Consider the following 15,048-nt stretch of genomic DNA (forward strand, 5'->3'; position numbering starts at 1 on the left):
ACGCATCCAATTCTTTCCGCTCAACATGTAATCATTTCAAATTATCCTTCTGAAATCTTTTTTTTTTTTTTTATTAAATAATCCAGAGCTACTTTGGATGTTTTGAGGCACTCTGACGTAAATGAGATGTGTGAGTGTCTTGCATGAGTGAGAATGTGATTACCATTAATGACGTAGAGAAAATAACTTGCACCTGGATGTAAAAATCTACATAAAAGCACCACATTTTATAATAGTTTGTGTTTGATGTATTCATGAGGTTTTTTTCTATGTAATCCTAAGAACTGCAATTCCAGTTCCAGTTTGTATGTTTCTAAAGTAAAAAGTTAGATACTGTCAAAATGTTAATAGTGTCCTTGGAAAAATGAGAGTCAATCACAATAATGTACAAGTAATCCACACCCATCCAGTCCATCAATTAATGTCTTGTGGAGTAAAAAGCTGTATGTTTGTAATAAACAAATCCATCATTAACTGTTGCTTCAGGCTAAAATACAAATTCTTTATTCATAATACTGCTTTCTCCAACGAAAAAGTAATTTCACCTGAATTTCTTGTGAGGATTTTGACGTGGTTTTGACTGGAAGAAGTGTTATATTATGGACCCATATTTTGGCTAGAAGCAAAGATTTAAAGTTTAAACACCATAATGATGGATTTGTTTTTTTAGAAACATGAAGCTTTTCACTTTCCAAGACTAAATTTTATTTTACAGGCAAATAATTACATTCAATTTCCGTAGTACTACTTTAGACATAAAAGTATTCAGTATTTTTTTCATTTGTATCTTTTTTTATGTTATTGCTTTCTTATTATTGCTATCTTTAAATCAGTTTTTTTGTACTAAAATAGACCTAAGTGAACAATAGCCTTTAAAATGACTTCAAATACATATATAAGAGCTAATGTATTACGCATTATAACAAACGCCTGCAGAGGGCGCCAACGGCCTGATGATTGTTTTTACACTTTACTGGCAAACTAATCCTTGTTTAATATTGACTAAACAACATTTAATTCAAATGTCCACTTAATCTTTAATATTTGGCCATTTCTTTATGACAGAAATGCTACAGCCACTGTAATTTCTTAAATATGTGGACATCAAAATGCGTAAACGTGAAAATGTGAAATTGCGATGAACAGTTAGCAATTGATATTGTTTATAAATGATTTACCTTACAAATATGTTAAAATAGCACATGTTGTGTCCCCAGATGAATGTTATAATAAACCCAAACTCACAACAACATGCAGAGATGGAGTGGAGACGCTCCACACATGGAAACGATAACAGTTTGTGTGGAGCAGCATTTACTTGTGAACATAGCCGCTCTGATAAGCAAGTAACCTACATGCATGTAAATGGTTATATGACACCTGCATATATTTATTTAACTGAATCGTAGCTTTTGTGAATTCACAATAGTATTATGCTTTATTATGATTTTTAAATGGGTTTAATATGTGGAATATGGCATCTTCGGTATTTTGCTGATTATTCGACACCGGCAAAATGCAATTGAGGATTTTTAAAAATCTAATACTATAATAGAATCAAAGACTCGTTGCAGCCCTAGTGGATTACTGTGATGTTTTTACCAGCTGTTTGGACATTCTGACAGCACGCATTCACTGCAGTGGATCCACTGCTGAGAAAGTGATAATGTTAAATGTCTCCAAATCTGTTCAAATGAACAAACAGACTCATCTTGGATGGCCTGAAGGTGAGTAAGTTTTCAGGAAATTTTCATTTGTGACCCTGGACCACAAAACCAGTCATAAGGTAAAATTTTACAAAACTGAGATGTATACAACATATGGAAGCTCAATAAATAAGCTTTCTATTGATGTATGGTTTGTTAGGATAGGACCATATTTGGCCGAGATACATCTATTTGAAAATCTGGAATCTGAGGGTGCAAAAAAATCAAAATACTGAGAAAATCACCTTTAAAGTTGTCCAAATTAAGTTCTTAACAATGCATATTACTAATCAAAAATTACATTTTGATATATTTATAGTAGGAATTTTACAAAAAATCTTAATGGAACATGATAATAATTTTGACCCATACAATGTATTTTTGGCTATTGCTACAAATATACCCCAGCGACTTAAGACTGGTTTTGTGGTCCAGGGTCACATTTTTGGATGAAATTGATTAATTTAGCCTTGTATAAGTTGAAAAGCACTGCCACAACAATAAGTTTTGACCCTTAAAAAATAACTTTTGTGAATTTGCATACTCACCAACATTGGACATCTCTGATACACTGGCCACGTAGGTGTCCCTGGAAAACTTTGGCTCGTTGTCATTGATGTCGTGGATTTTGATGATGAATTCCGAGGCCCTCTCCAGATCCTGTCCAGAGGTTTTGTTGACGGCTTTGGCGCTCAGGGTGTACAACGCTTTCTCTTCCCTGTCAAGCCTCCTGGTGGCGTGGATATCACCCGAGTTTTCATCAATCTCGAAAATAGTTCCGGCCCCGTCTCCGGTGAGGACGTACTTCACAGATCCATCTTCCGTGTCCATGTCTGAGTGAAGCTGAAAAGAGCAAAGAGAGTTTCGCTGGAATTAACAGTTCCTGAATGAACTGTTTTCTTAGCGTGCGACTGGCAAATTGTTCGCAAATATACTCAGTCTGTCAGGGCAAAATGTTCAGGCGGCGGCCCTAAACCTTGTGCAAATGGAAACAGAAATTAAACCATTTGCTAAACGCAGTTTAAGCCATTTCTGGCCAAAGTCAGAATGTGTTTCTTGAGCAATGTTTTTAAATGAGTCATGAATATGTGAATATGAATGTGAATTTGCTCAAAGGCCGCGGCGCTCGGTTTAATTTTCTTTGTGGGTGCAGCTTGAAATATCGACTTAAGTATTTCATTCACATCAGTATCAGTAATGGTTTCACAATTCTTCTTTTCCTTTTCAGCAGCAAACACAGAGCGCCGAATGGCGATCTCGCCATTATCTGCAGGAGTGCAGAACTTACTGTGTAGAAAGCTCTGTGTTTGCCGCGGTTGACGGCATATGGCGGATATATCTCAGAAAACTGTCAATAGACTCCTGTACATTCAAACTGTGGAGGAAAGATACGACCGGTTTTGTTCCGAACAGTCACAATTACACAAAACGCTCCTTCAGAGCAGAACTTTCATTTTACACCTGTCTCTTAGCAACAAGAGGAAGCCCGACAGCCCTCTCCATTTGATTGCAGTTCCTCTTTTCCTGATTAGGATTTTACCAGAAGAGGCCAGCCATGCAGCCCTGGACAAAATATCCAATCAGCATAGGTGCCATAAAATGTTTCATATTTAATAAATGATCAATCAACGCCTGAAAGAAGCTGCAAAAACAGCTCTTGTTTTCCTAAGAACCAAAAAACCGTCTTCCGTTCTGAGAGCGGCATGCTGAGCATTGCACCCTACAATTTCATAATCTGTCCACTTACGGCTAAATGTACACTATAATTGGAAACGATTTTAGAGGCTTTTCTAACCACTGTTATCAGGATGTAGATAATTTGACATGTAACAATTAAAACCTTAATTTGGAGGTTGCGTCATTGTAAAGCAGCGTTCCTCTCTGTCCTAAAACCGAATTAGGTATCTATTACACACACAATTGCATTAACAGCACACTAGCATGCTGTTCAGAGAAATGGTTGTCTTTTCTTTAGCAGTTTTATGTCCTGGCGCATAAGGCAACTGCAGGATGAAAACCTGCAAATTAAATTTTAAAAAGAAAATTGCAACTTTTTAATCTCACAATTCTAACTTTATTACTCACAATTGCTAGTTTAAATCTCGCAATTCCGACTTTTCGTGAAATAGAAACTCGCAATTGTGAGTTATAAAGACAGAATTGCAAGTTACAAACTCTCAGTTCTGAGAAACTAAGTCAGAATTTCATTACATAAACCACAGTTGCAAGAAATAAAGTCAGAATTGTGAGATCAAACATTGCAATTTCCTTTTTCATATTTTATTCAGTGGAAGAAATGGGTCAAATCCATAGTCAAATCACATACAGTATATATTTTGAAAATATTAATTGAGATTTATACATAATCAAATAAACAAGCTTTTCATGGATATATGGTTTCTTAGGATAGGACACTATTTGGTTGAGATACAACTGGTTTGAGAATCTGAGGGTAAAATATTAAGAAAATCACCTTTAAAGTTGTCCAAATAAAGTTCTTAGCAATGCATATTACTATTAAAAGAATACGTTTTGATACATTAATGGTAGGCAATTTACAAAGTATCTTCATTGAACATGATCTTTGCTTAATATCCTAATGATTTTTGGCATAAATGAAAATTCGATAATTTTGACATATTTAAAAAATATGTAAATAATATTGAAATAATCCTGCTGCAAGTTGTAGGAAAGCATATATTAGTGTTTCATGCTAAATCCTCTCATGCCAGTTGTTAAAAATCGTAAAGTTCATTATATTAAGCCCAGTGAAGTCACAAAATAAAATGCAACCAAATTCTCCTCTCTAACAGATATATACGCACTCACCCTCATGGGTACAAACCCTTACGCTGTTATTTTTTTCCATGGACACCTATAGGAGAATCGTACTGGTAGTTCTTTTGCATCCATTTAGTCCCCATGGGGACTAATGCTTCAGAAAAGATGCAAGAGTACAATTAAGACACCCTAAAAATGCCACATATGACTTGTGCATTCTATTCCAAGTCTTCTGAAGTCAAACAAAAGCTTTGTGTGAAGAACAAACTGCATTTTCTTGAATTTCACTATTTTTCTCTTCTAGTGAGCTAATAAGTTGGTCAAATGGATGAACTGATTCTTCAAGAGAGTCTGACTCAATAGGATTCATTCATGAATCCAACATCTGTTCTTCTCTCATGAGCACACCAAGGAGTTTTCAGTGAGTAAATATCTAAATATTATTCTGTTCCTCACTCAAATCAGTGTGTGAATCAAATGGACTACTTTTCCACAGAACAAAAAAAGTCATAAAGATTTGAGGCTGAGTAAATGATGACCTCTTAGACTTCACTAGAGGTTGAGATCACCTTATTTTAAAATGCAGGAATCTTATGTGTGTTCTGCAAGGGGGGAAAAAAAAAAACATTTTTTTTTCTCAACTAAAAGCTTTTCATTAGTGTTGTGTTTGGAGTTTTGTGGCCTCCCCAGTGGCTGTCTGATTGGTTCTTAATTCCAATCAGCGTGCTGATGAGTCAATTCTATACATTTGTGTTTATACCTTATTTTTATGTTTGATCATAACAAACATGGAACAGAGAGGGTCATAAATGTCATCATTTTTGGTTCTCATACTATTGCAGAATGTTCAAACGCTCACTGATGCTTCACAAATGAACACGACGCAATAAGAACCAGGGGGTGAAAACTATTTGAATTTGAAGATCAGGGTAAGTTTAATTTATCTTGTCCTCTGGGAAACATGTAACTATCTTCTGTAGCTTCTGAAGGGCAGTACTAAATGAAAAAAATATGATATTTAGGCAAAATAAGAAAAATCTTCATTCTGTTCAAAAGTTTACACCCCTGGCTCTTGATGCATGGTTTTTCCTTCTGGAGCATCAGCGAGAGTTTGAACCTTCTGTAATAGTTGTATATGAGTCTCTCAGTTATCCTCAGTGTGAGAAAATGGATCTCAAAATCATGCAGCCATTGTTTTGAAGGGTTTAAATGCACACAAATCCAGAGAATCCAAAGAATTTGTGGGACCTGACAAATTCTGAAAATTCTTTTCTGAAGAACAACTGGCAGTTTAACTGTTCAGGACAAACAAGGGACTCATGAACAACTATCACTAAACAAAAACACAGCTGTGGATCATTCAGGTAACAACACAGTATTAAGAATCAAGTGTATGTAAACTTTTGAACGGGGTCATTATTTTCTCTTGTGGACTACATGTAAATGTATTTTATGTGAAATATCTTATCCAGGTCAGTACTAAATAAAAAATTACATGCATTTTGTATGATCCCTCTTATTTTGGTAAAATAATTAACATTTTGCAGATTCTGCAAGGTGTATGTAAACTTTTGACTTCAACTGTATTTGTATAGGGTGTCCAATCATCTCCCTTTTTTCCAGGGATAGTCTATGTTTTTGGCTTAGGAAATATAATTTTTTTTTTTCCAACTTTAACTTTTTTTTTTTTTTTTTATCAAAAATACAATAAAAACAGTAATATTCCAAATATTATTACAATGTAAAATAACTGTTTTCTATTTGAATATGTTTGACAATTTTATTTATTTCTGTGATGCAAAGCTGAATTTTCTGCAGCCATTACTCCAGTCTTCAGTGTCAAAAGAAAGTAAAAAAAGAAAGTAATCTTACCGACCTCAAACTTTTCATCAGTAGTGTAATTTAGAGTTGTATGATATACCAAAGTCGTTACCGTACAACCTTTACAATGGTCAAAACACACAAAAGCAGAATAGTCCTTCTTTTTTAGTGTAATTTTAGATGATATTGATTTACTGGACTAGAAATGTCCCTGTTTTTTTTTTTATTTCAGATCTTATGCAAGTGCATCTGCACTGTTTACAGAGAGATTTCTCTTACAGTATGTCAGAGCTGGCTGTGTAGAGGTGACATACGTAACACAAGTTTGATTAGTTTTGTGAACTCCTGTCTCAGAGTTGGTTCACACTCTATTGATCTTTCGGGTCTCCTGGGATTGTGCTGTCACCGCTGACACAGTGAGAGAAGAGAAACATACACCGCTCGCTCGCAAAAAAGTCATCCGATACCAGAATGACGTCAAGCATTATGGAACCGTATCGGTTATCCATATTTACAGCATAACCACACAGTAGTTTAAATTACAATAATTGCTGATGACACTTCAAATCTCACTGTGTGAAAAAGAAAAACTAAATATCTTGGATATACAGCTTTGAAGAATGTATAAAACAAATGTTTCTGCCATCAGTTTGAAGATCCAGATGGTAGAAACAACACATTTTTCACACTGTTCTAGGGCTATTAAAAGCTGGTTTAAGGTTTTTTTGTGGTATTTTACTGAAATCTAATAAATCATGAAGAGCCTACTTGACATCTGACAAATGTACTATATTAGCAGATTCACAATGTATATAATTGGATTACATCAGGGTTTTTCCCCCTCAGTGGTTAGAAGCAACATACGGCTCCAGTGTTAGAAAGTTGAGAGAAAGTTATGTCAATGTTGTTCAATCATAATCAAACAGAATAGCAAATTTAATACAAATTCCCAATTTACTCTATTTACGCTGCATAGGGTTTGTGTGGAAAACTAAAAAAAGTATAAATATGAAGTACTTTTTTTATACAGAATTGGCTGAAATGCTGCAATGGACATTAAAATTGCAGTCCATTCAGCAGTTGTTATGACATGGCGATGGCTAATCTCATGAATATTAATTAGGCCCTGCTGACGTTGCTTGGTAACCTTTCTAGACTGCCCAGTCATGCAAGTAATTAATATTCATGAGGCAAACCTTCATCATAGTACACTATAGTAAGTCATATTTTGTGCTTGAGTTCTGGCATTTGGGATTCAATATCAGACCATACTTTTAAAAGAATTTTATCTCAAATGGGTGCGATTCTTTAAACTTCGTATTCATCAATCCTGGAAAAACGATAACATGGTTTCTAACTGAAACTGTTTTCAAAATGATAAAAAAGAAATGTTTCTGGAGGAGCAAATCAGCATATTAGAATGTTTTCTGAAGGATCGTGTGACATTAAAGACTGGAGTAGTGATGCTGAAAACTCAGCTTTGGATCACAGGATTAAATTACATTTTACAATATATTCAAATAGAAAATTTAAAATGTTAATAAAATTACTGTTTATACCGTATTTTTGATCTTGGTGAGAATAAAAGACTTGTTTCAGAAAAATATAAAATCTTTCTGACTCCAAACTATTGAATGGTTATGCAAGTGCACATATATAGTAATACAATACATTATACAGTATGTATTGATTTGGAAACCGCATCTAAAGCAGAGGATTTGATCTTCTCAAAAAGATGTCAAAACTATAATATTGACCAATTAACATCAAATTATTTGCAACACAGTGTTTAAACAATGAAGACTGACAATAGCTAAATTTAAAATCCCAAATGAACCTAATTTGACATTTTATAAGCTCCTCTAGAAATTTATTGAGGTGATATCATATGAATAACCTTTGTCTATTACAACTTTTGTGCACTTGTAATGCATAAATCATATTCTGTGCTTGAGTTCTGGCATTTGAGATTCAAAATCAGACCATACTTTTAAAAGAATTTGATCTCAAATGGATGCAGTTCTTTTGAACTTTCTATTAATCAATTCTGGAAATAGATAACATGGTTTCTAACTGAAACTAAAAACTGTTTTCAACATGATAAAATGAAATGTTTCTGGAGGAGCAAATCAGCATATTAGAATGTTTTCTGAAGGATCGTGTGACACTAAAGACTGGAGTAATGACGCTAAAAATTCAGCTTTGGATCACGTGAATAAATTACATTTTACAATATATTCAAATAGAAAATGGTTATTTAAAAATGTAATAATGTTACAGTTTATACAGTATTTTTGATCAAATAAATGCAGCCTTGGTGAGACTAAAAGACTTAAAAGTAAAAAATTAAAAGGCTTTCTGACTCCAAACTATTGAATGGTTATGCAAGTGCACATATATAGTAATACAATACATTATACAGTATGTATTGATTTGGAAACCGCATCTAAAGCAGAGTATTTCATCTTCTCAAAAAGATGTCAACACTATAATATTGACCAATTAACATCAAGTTATTTGGAAAAAAATGTTTAAACAATGACTGGGTTAAAAACTTGGAATTTGAAGATAGGGGTAAATTTAACTTATTTTGTCTTCTGGGAAACATGTCAGTATCCTCTGTAGCTTCTAAAGGGCATTACGGTATATATATCCATGTCACGTTTTATAGGCTGAGAGATGGGGTCTGGGTCCAAATGCAGGTGAGGATATACTTTAATTAAATTAACACAAATAAACAAACGAACAAACCAACAAAAGGCCAACACGGCACAAACACGACTAGAGCAAGGCAGGAACATAAACATCGAGGACAGGATACATGAAATAAGAAAACAATGCAGACTCACAAGAGTGGTGGGAGAGTGGAGATTATAAAGTCTGTAGTGATAGTGAACAGCTGTGGAGGAAACGAGTGTCATAATCAAAGACAACAAGACAGGTGTAGACAATCAGGGAAGTGCAGTGCAAGATGAAGGGAAACAGCGACCTCAGGTGGCTGAGGGAAAACCCGCAGCCCAGAGTCATGACAGTACCCCTCCCCAACGGAACGGCTTCCAGACGTTCCCTGAGGCCGAAACAAGTCTGGAGGGAGGTGGAACGGGGGACTGGTGAAACAGGGGGAGGGATGGCGGGCCAGGCCCGTGCAGTGGAGGAACGTGAGTTGGCTTAGCCGCCAGAGGAACGCGAGCCGGCCTCGCCGCCAGAAGAACGCCAGCGGCCAGAGGAACGTGAGCTGGCATAGCCGCCAGAGGAACGTCAGTCGCCAGAGGAACGTCAGCGGGCACCGCTGCCAGAGGAACACGAGCCGGCATAGCCGCCAGAGGAATGTGAGCTGGCATAGCCGCCAGAGGAACGCCAGCAGTCACCACCGCGTCCGGCACAGAGAAAGCGGTCACCGCCGCATCAGGAACAGAGAAAGCGGTCACCGGCGCGTCAGGAACAGAGAAAGCGGTCACCGCCGCGTCCGGAACAGAGAGAATGGTCACCGCCGCGTCAGGAACAGAGAGAGCGGTCACCGCCGCGTCAGGAACAGAGAGAGCGGTCACCGCCGCGTCAGGAACAGAGAGCGCAGCTGCCTCCGCGTCAGGAACAGAGAGCGCCGTCGCCTCCGCGTCAGGAACAGAGAGCGCAGTCGCCTCCGCGTCAGGAACAGAGAGCGCAGCCACCTCCGCGTCAGGAACAGAGAGCGCAGTCGCCTCCGCGTCAGGAACAGAGAGCGCAGCCGTCTCCGCGTCAGGAACAGCGAGCGCAGCCGCCTCCGCGTCAGGAACAGAGAGCGCAGTCGCCTCCGCGTCAGGAACAGAGAGCGCAGCCGCCTCCGCGTCAGGAACAGAGAGAGCGGTCACCGCCGCGTCAGGAACAGAGAGCGCAGCCGCCTCCGCGTCAGGAACAGAGAGCGCGGTCGCCTCCGCGTCAGGAACAGAGAGCGCGGTCGCCTCCGCGTCAGGAACAGAGAGCGCAGCCGCCTCCGCGTCAGGAACAGAGAGCGCAGCCGCCTCCGCGTCAGGAACAGAGAGCGCAGTCGCCTCCGTGTCAGGAACAGAGAGCGCAGCCGTCTCCGCGTCAGGAACAGCGAGCGCAGCCGCCTCCGCGTCAGGAACAGAGAGCGCAGTCGCCTCCGCGTCAGGAACAGAGAGCGCAGCCGCCTCCGCGTCAGGAACAGAGAGAGCGGTCACCGCCGCGTCAGGAACAGAGAGAGCGGTCACCGCCGCGTCAGGAACAGCGAGCGCAGCCGCCTCCGCGTCAGGAACAGAGAGCGCAGCCGTCTCCGCGTCAGGAACAGCGAGCGCAGCTGCCTCCGCGTCAGGAACAGAGAGCGCCGTCGCCTCCGCGTCAGGAACAGAGAGCGCCGTCGCCTCCGCGTCAGGAACAGAGAGCGCAGTCGCCTCCGCGTCAGGAACAGAGAGCGCAGCCGCCTCCGCGTCAGGAACAGAGAGCGCCGTCGCCTCCGCGTCAGGAACAGAGAGCGCAGTCGCCACCGCGTCAGGAACAGAGAGCGCAGCCGCCTCCGCGTCAGGAACAGAGAGCGCAGTCGCCTCCGCGTCAGGAACAGAGAGCGCAGCCGCCTCCACGTCAGGAACAGAGAGCGCAGTCGCCTCCGCGTCAGGAACAGAGAGCGCAGCCGCCTCCGCGTCAGGAACAGAGAGCGCAGCCGCCTCCGCGTCAGGAACAGAGAGCGCAGCCGCCTCCGCGTCAGGAACAGAGAGCGCAGTCGCCTCCGCGTCAGGAACAGAGAGCGCAGTCGCCTCCGCGTCAGGAACAGAGAGCGCAGCCGCCTCCGCGTCAGGAACAGAGAGCGCAGCCGCCTCCGCGTCAGGAACAGAGAGCGCAGCCGCCTCCGCGTCAGGAACAGAGAGCGCAGTCGCCTCCGCGTCAGGAACAGAGAGCGCAGTCGCCTCCGCGTCAGGAACAGAGAGCGCCGTCGCCTCCGCGTCAGGAACAGAGAGCGCTGTCGCCTCCGCGTCAGGAACAGAGAGCGCAGCCGCCTCCGCGTCAGGAACAGAGAGCGCGGTCACAGCCGCGTCAGGAACATAGATAGCGTCAGGAACAGGAGCCGCGTCAGGAACATAGATATATATATATATATATATATATATATATATATATATATATATACATACATCAACATTAAGATACAAATACAAAATTAAGTCAAAAGAAAATGTTGTTTTGGTATTTTAGAAGAGGGCAGATGTTGTACCTTATGTTTTGTAAATTCCCCATCTTGTAAAGACTGTGTGCAGTGTGCACTGTCATTCATTTGTGACTAGCAGACACTGCACACTCTGTCGCTGCAGGGGGTTTGTGGGTCAGTGGATATATGCACACATCAGACGTCTGTAGTTCTTTTCTCTTTTTTTTCTTTCTTAGTGCAGGGGCATAAAAAGCACCTTTACTTGTTTGAAAAATTAGGTGTTAAAACTATAGGGAATTATAGTAGACAGCAGGAGTGCACTTTGGTGGAGTCGGCTGTAAGTCCAGCACTTCGAAAGACATCAGTCAGTAAATACAGATGCGGGATGGATGGATAGATTTACACAGTTTGAAATGGTTTATACATACAGTAGCAATGAAAAGTGTGTCAATAGCATTTGTACAGTTTTGAAACAAAGCAAGGCTGCATTTATTTGATTAAAAATACAGTAAAATAGTTATATTGTGAAATATTGTTACAGTTTTAAATAATTGTTTTCTATATTAGAATGTAGTTTATTCCTGTGATGCGAAGCTGAATTTTCAGCATCATTACTGAAGTCTTCAGTGTCCCATGATCCTTTAGAAACAATGAAAATGTGCTGTTTTTGTGGAAACCTTGATGCGTTTTCAGAATTGTTTTGATTAATAAAAAGAACAACATTTATTTGTATGTTTTCAGAACAGAACACAGCATAAAGTAAGGGATGTAAGTTATTTAGTATGAGTTATTTAAGCATAGTGTGGTCTGTGAAGTGGCTCCTTAGGCTATTTCCCAGTTTCTGGCTATATTCAGCTCATTAACCCAGTCGATGATTAGATTGATTTCATATCAGATTATGAATCATTCTTTCATTACACACACACACACACACACACACACACACACACACACACACACACACACACACACACACACACACACACACCATTTTTCATATGTACAAAGCTTTTGGAATATTCCTGCATGATCACACTTGCTGTTTGTTACACTGAATTTTCAGTATTTTAGTCGAATAATTCCTTCTCATTCATGTTTTTGGCAGTTTCAATAGCGGACAAGAGCGTGAAGGAGAAAATTGTAGGCCTGTAACCTTTTTAAATATGAGGCTGTTGTGATGTTTAACTCTATATTGATTTATGCTAATTATTTAACTGTTCAGATCGGTCTCTTCTCACTCCAAATTTGAGTGCTTGACCTCTGATTACTGTATTATGGATATGCACAAGAATAAATCAATATTACAGATAATATGTTTGAAATTGAGAAATACGTTGGTAAGACATCTACTATAAAAATAATTTTTCCATTGGGGTTTTGTGATGCATGTATATACCGGTAGTTTTGTTATAGATTATTACTTTGCATACCAGAGGCCACAAAGCAATATTTAAAGTTTAAGAAAATAACATTGCATGATTTATGCAACCGCCTTTGCCTCTCAAGTGACCTGGACTTGATCTGTGAAGCATCTATGAAGTCAGTGTTTTTAATCAACCTCCTGCGACATGATGACAAAGCCTCGATGTTTACAGTCACAGACAAGAACGACAGAAAAGTCCAAATAAATAAATCCAGAATTTGTCAGCCGCAGTGAGCGAAAAGGGGAAATGTCTCTGCTTTCAGCTCCAAGCCAGTAATCTATGCAAACATTAGCATGCGAGTCATTAGCATGTGGTTAATGAAATGTTTGTGCGCTCTATCTCACGGGTCCACATTCTCCTGAGTGACAGAGCGAGTGAGGGACACAGCATGCAGGAAAGCCAAAGCAGATATAAATAACTTGCGACAAGATCTAATTATTTTCAACATATTTACAGCCAGCGACTCTAGACCCAAGTGTGATGGGGGTTGAACCAATTTTTAGGAAGAAATGACATCTCAAGTTACATTTATTTCTTTTTTTCTGATGGAAATGTCAAATGTTTGTTTTTATGTAGAAGCTACCATGCTGGAGCAGCATAAATCAATAAGTGCTACAATCTTAAAAATAACTTATTTATTGGCATTTATACAACAGTTCTTCTGGTCTGATTGGCTGAGAGTAGTGTGATATTCTAGTGATAACTCCAACCGTTTCACCATTTGTATCACTTCGCTTGCGGTCTTTGTCACAGCGGGTGTCATGGCAGATGCCCAAATCCACTATAATTTTATAAATAATACTGTTTTTTAGGGGAGAATGTACTTGTTTAAACTTCAAATATGCAGTTTGTTAATATAGCTTCAAAGTTTTCGGAGATGTGAGCTCTATTCCGTCTGCAGCTGTTCAGTGCTCATGAACAGGCTGAGAGCAGCCTTACCTCGGCCAGATATTTTGGAATTTTTTGCATGGTGGAATGAAAAAAAAAGAGGGTTTTTAAAGACACTCTGTTGTTGATTCTTATGCATTTACACACTTGTGCTGTCAAACTGTTGTATAAAAGCAATATCCCACTCGTAGCAGTGCAATATGGCTGTATATTGGCACGCTGTGATTATTTACAGCACTCGACCTATGGTCGAATCACAGCCGTGCCAATATACAACCATCTTGCACATTTATGGTTCCTTAAAGAACCCTTAACACTTTTTAAACCATCTCAAAACACAAAAGGGTCTTTGTACTCTTAATATTGTGGTTTCAAAAGGAGGTTTCTGCAGTATTGCATAGAAGAACCATTTTTGGTCCCTCAAATAACCTTTCAGTAATCAGTTCTCAAGAGCAGTTCTCTTTTTTTTCGTAGTTTGAAGAACTTTGTAATAATCTAAAGAAACTTTTTTCACTATATAGAGCCTTTTGTGAAATGCCACGGTTCCACGTTTGATGTTCTTAATAGATGCCAATAAAGAACCTTTAATTTTAATAGTGATTATGTACAGTTGAAAAACGGTTCTTCTATGGCATCAATGTGAACCCCCCCCCCCTTTGGAACTTTTATTTTTACATTCTACAATTATTACAATTATTCTACAATTGATCAAAACATTTTTTTTGCCCACACTCATTATATTTTAATCATAAGTGATGAGTTACGTAACAGTTTACTCCTGAGTCTTGGGGGTGGTATTAAAATTCTGATTACTTTTTCGGAAGTGTTGATTTTGATCTACAAGGTTTCAGAAATTAATAATCAGAATACAAAAGTTATTTAAAGGGAATCGGTTTAACTGAGAGGTGTGTGATATTTAAGTGATATCAGAACTGTTTCACTGTTTGTATTACATTTTTTGTGGTATTTTTCAAAGTAAGTGTCATGGCGTACACCCAAATTCACTTTTATTTTACAAATAATACTGTTTTTGTCACATAATGTAGTTTTAACACTTTTTATGTGAAAATCTAGTTGTTTAGACTTCATATATGCAGTTTGTTAATAAAGATAACATCTATTTGAAAATTTTCTTCATTGTTTTCAAGGATGTGAGCTCCAGGCCGTCAGCGGCCATTCAGCACTCATGAACCTGCCAAGAGCAACCTTCCCTTGGCCAAATCTTCTAGAATTTGCAACATAGTGGAAGGAAATCCAAAAGAGGATTTTTAAAGAAACTCCAATTGTTGTT

General features: G+C 39.1%; 1 protein-coding gene across 1 annotated transcript in view; it reads right to left on the reverse strand.

The window, feature by feature from the left end:
- The window catches only part of cdh10b (cadherin 10, type 2b (T2-cadherin)), an 86,127-nt gene that overhangs the window by 45,015 nt on the left and 26,064 nt on the right, over positions 1-15,048 (reverse strand). The window contains exon 3 of the mRNA XM_073827702.1: positions 2,255-2,549. Within this exon, the coding sequence (XP_073683803.1) occupies positions 2,255-2,549 (295 nt within the window). The remainder of the gene's footprint in view (positions 1-2,254; positions 2,550-15,048) is intronic.

Source organism: Garra rufa, chromosome 22, assembly GCF_049309525.1.
Source record: "Garra rufa chromosome 22, GarRuf1.0, whole genome shotgun sequence".
Classification (NCBI taxonomy): domain Eukaryota; kingdom Metazoa; phylum Chordata; class Actinopteri; order Cypriniformes; family Cyprinidae; genus Garra; species Garra rufa.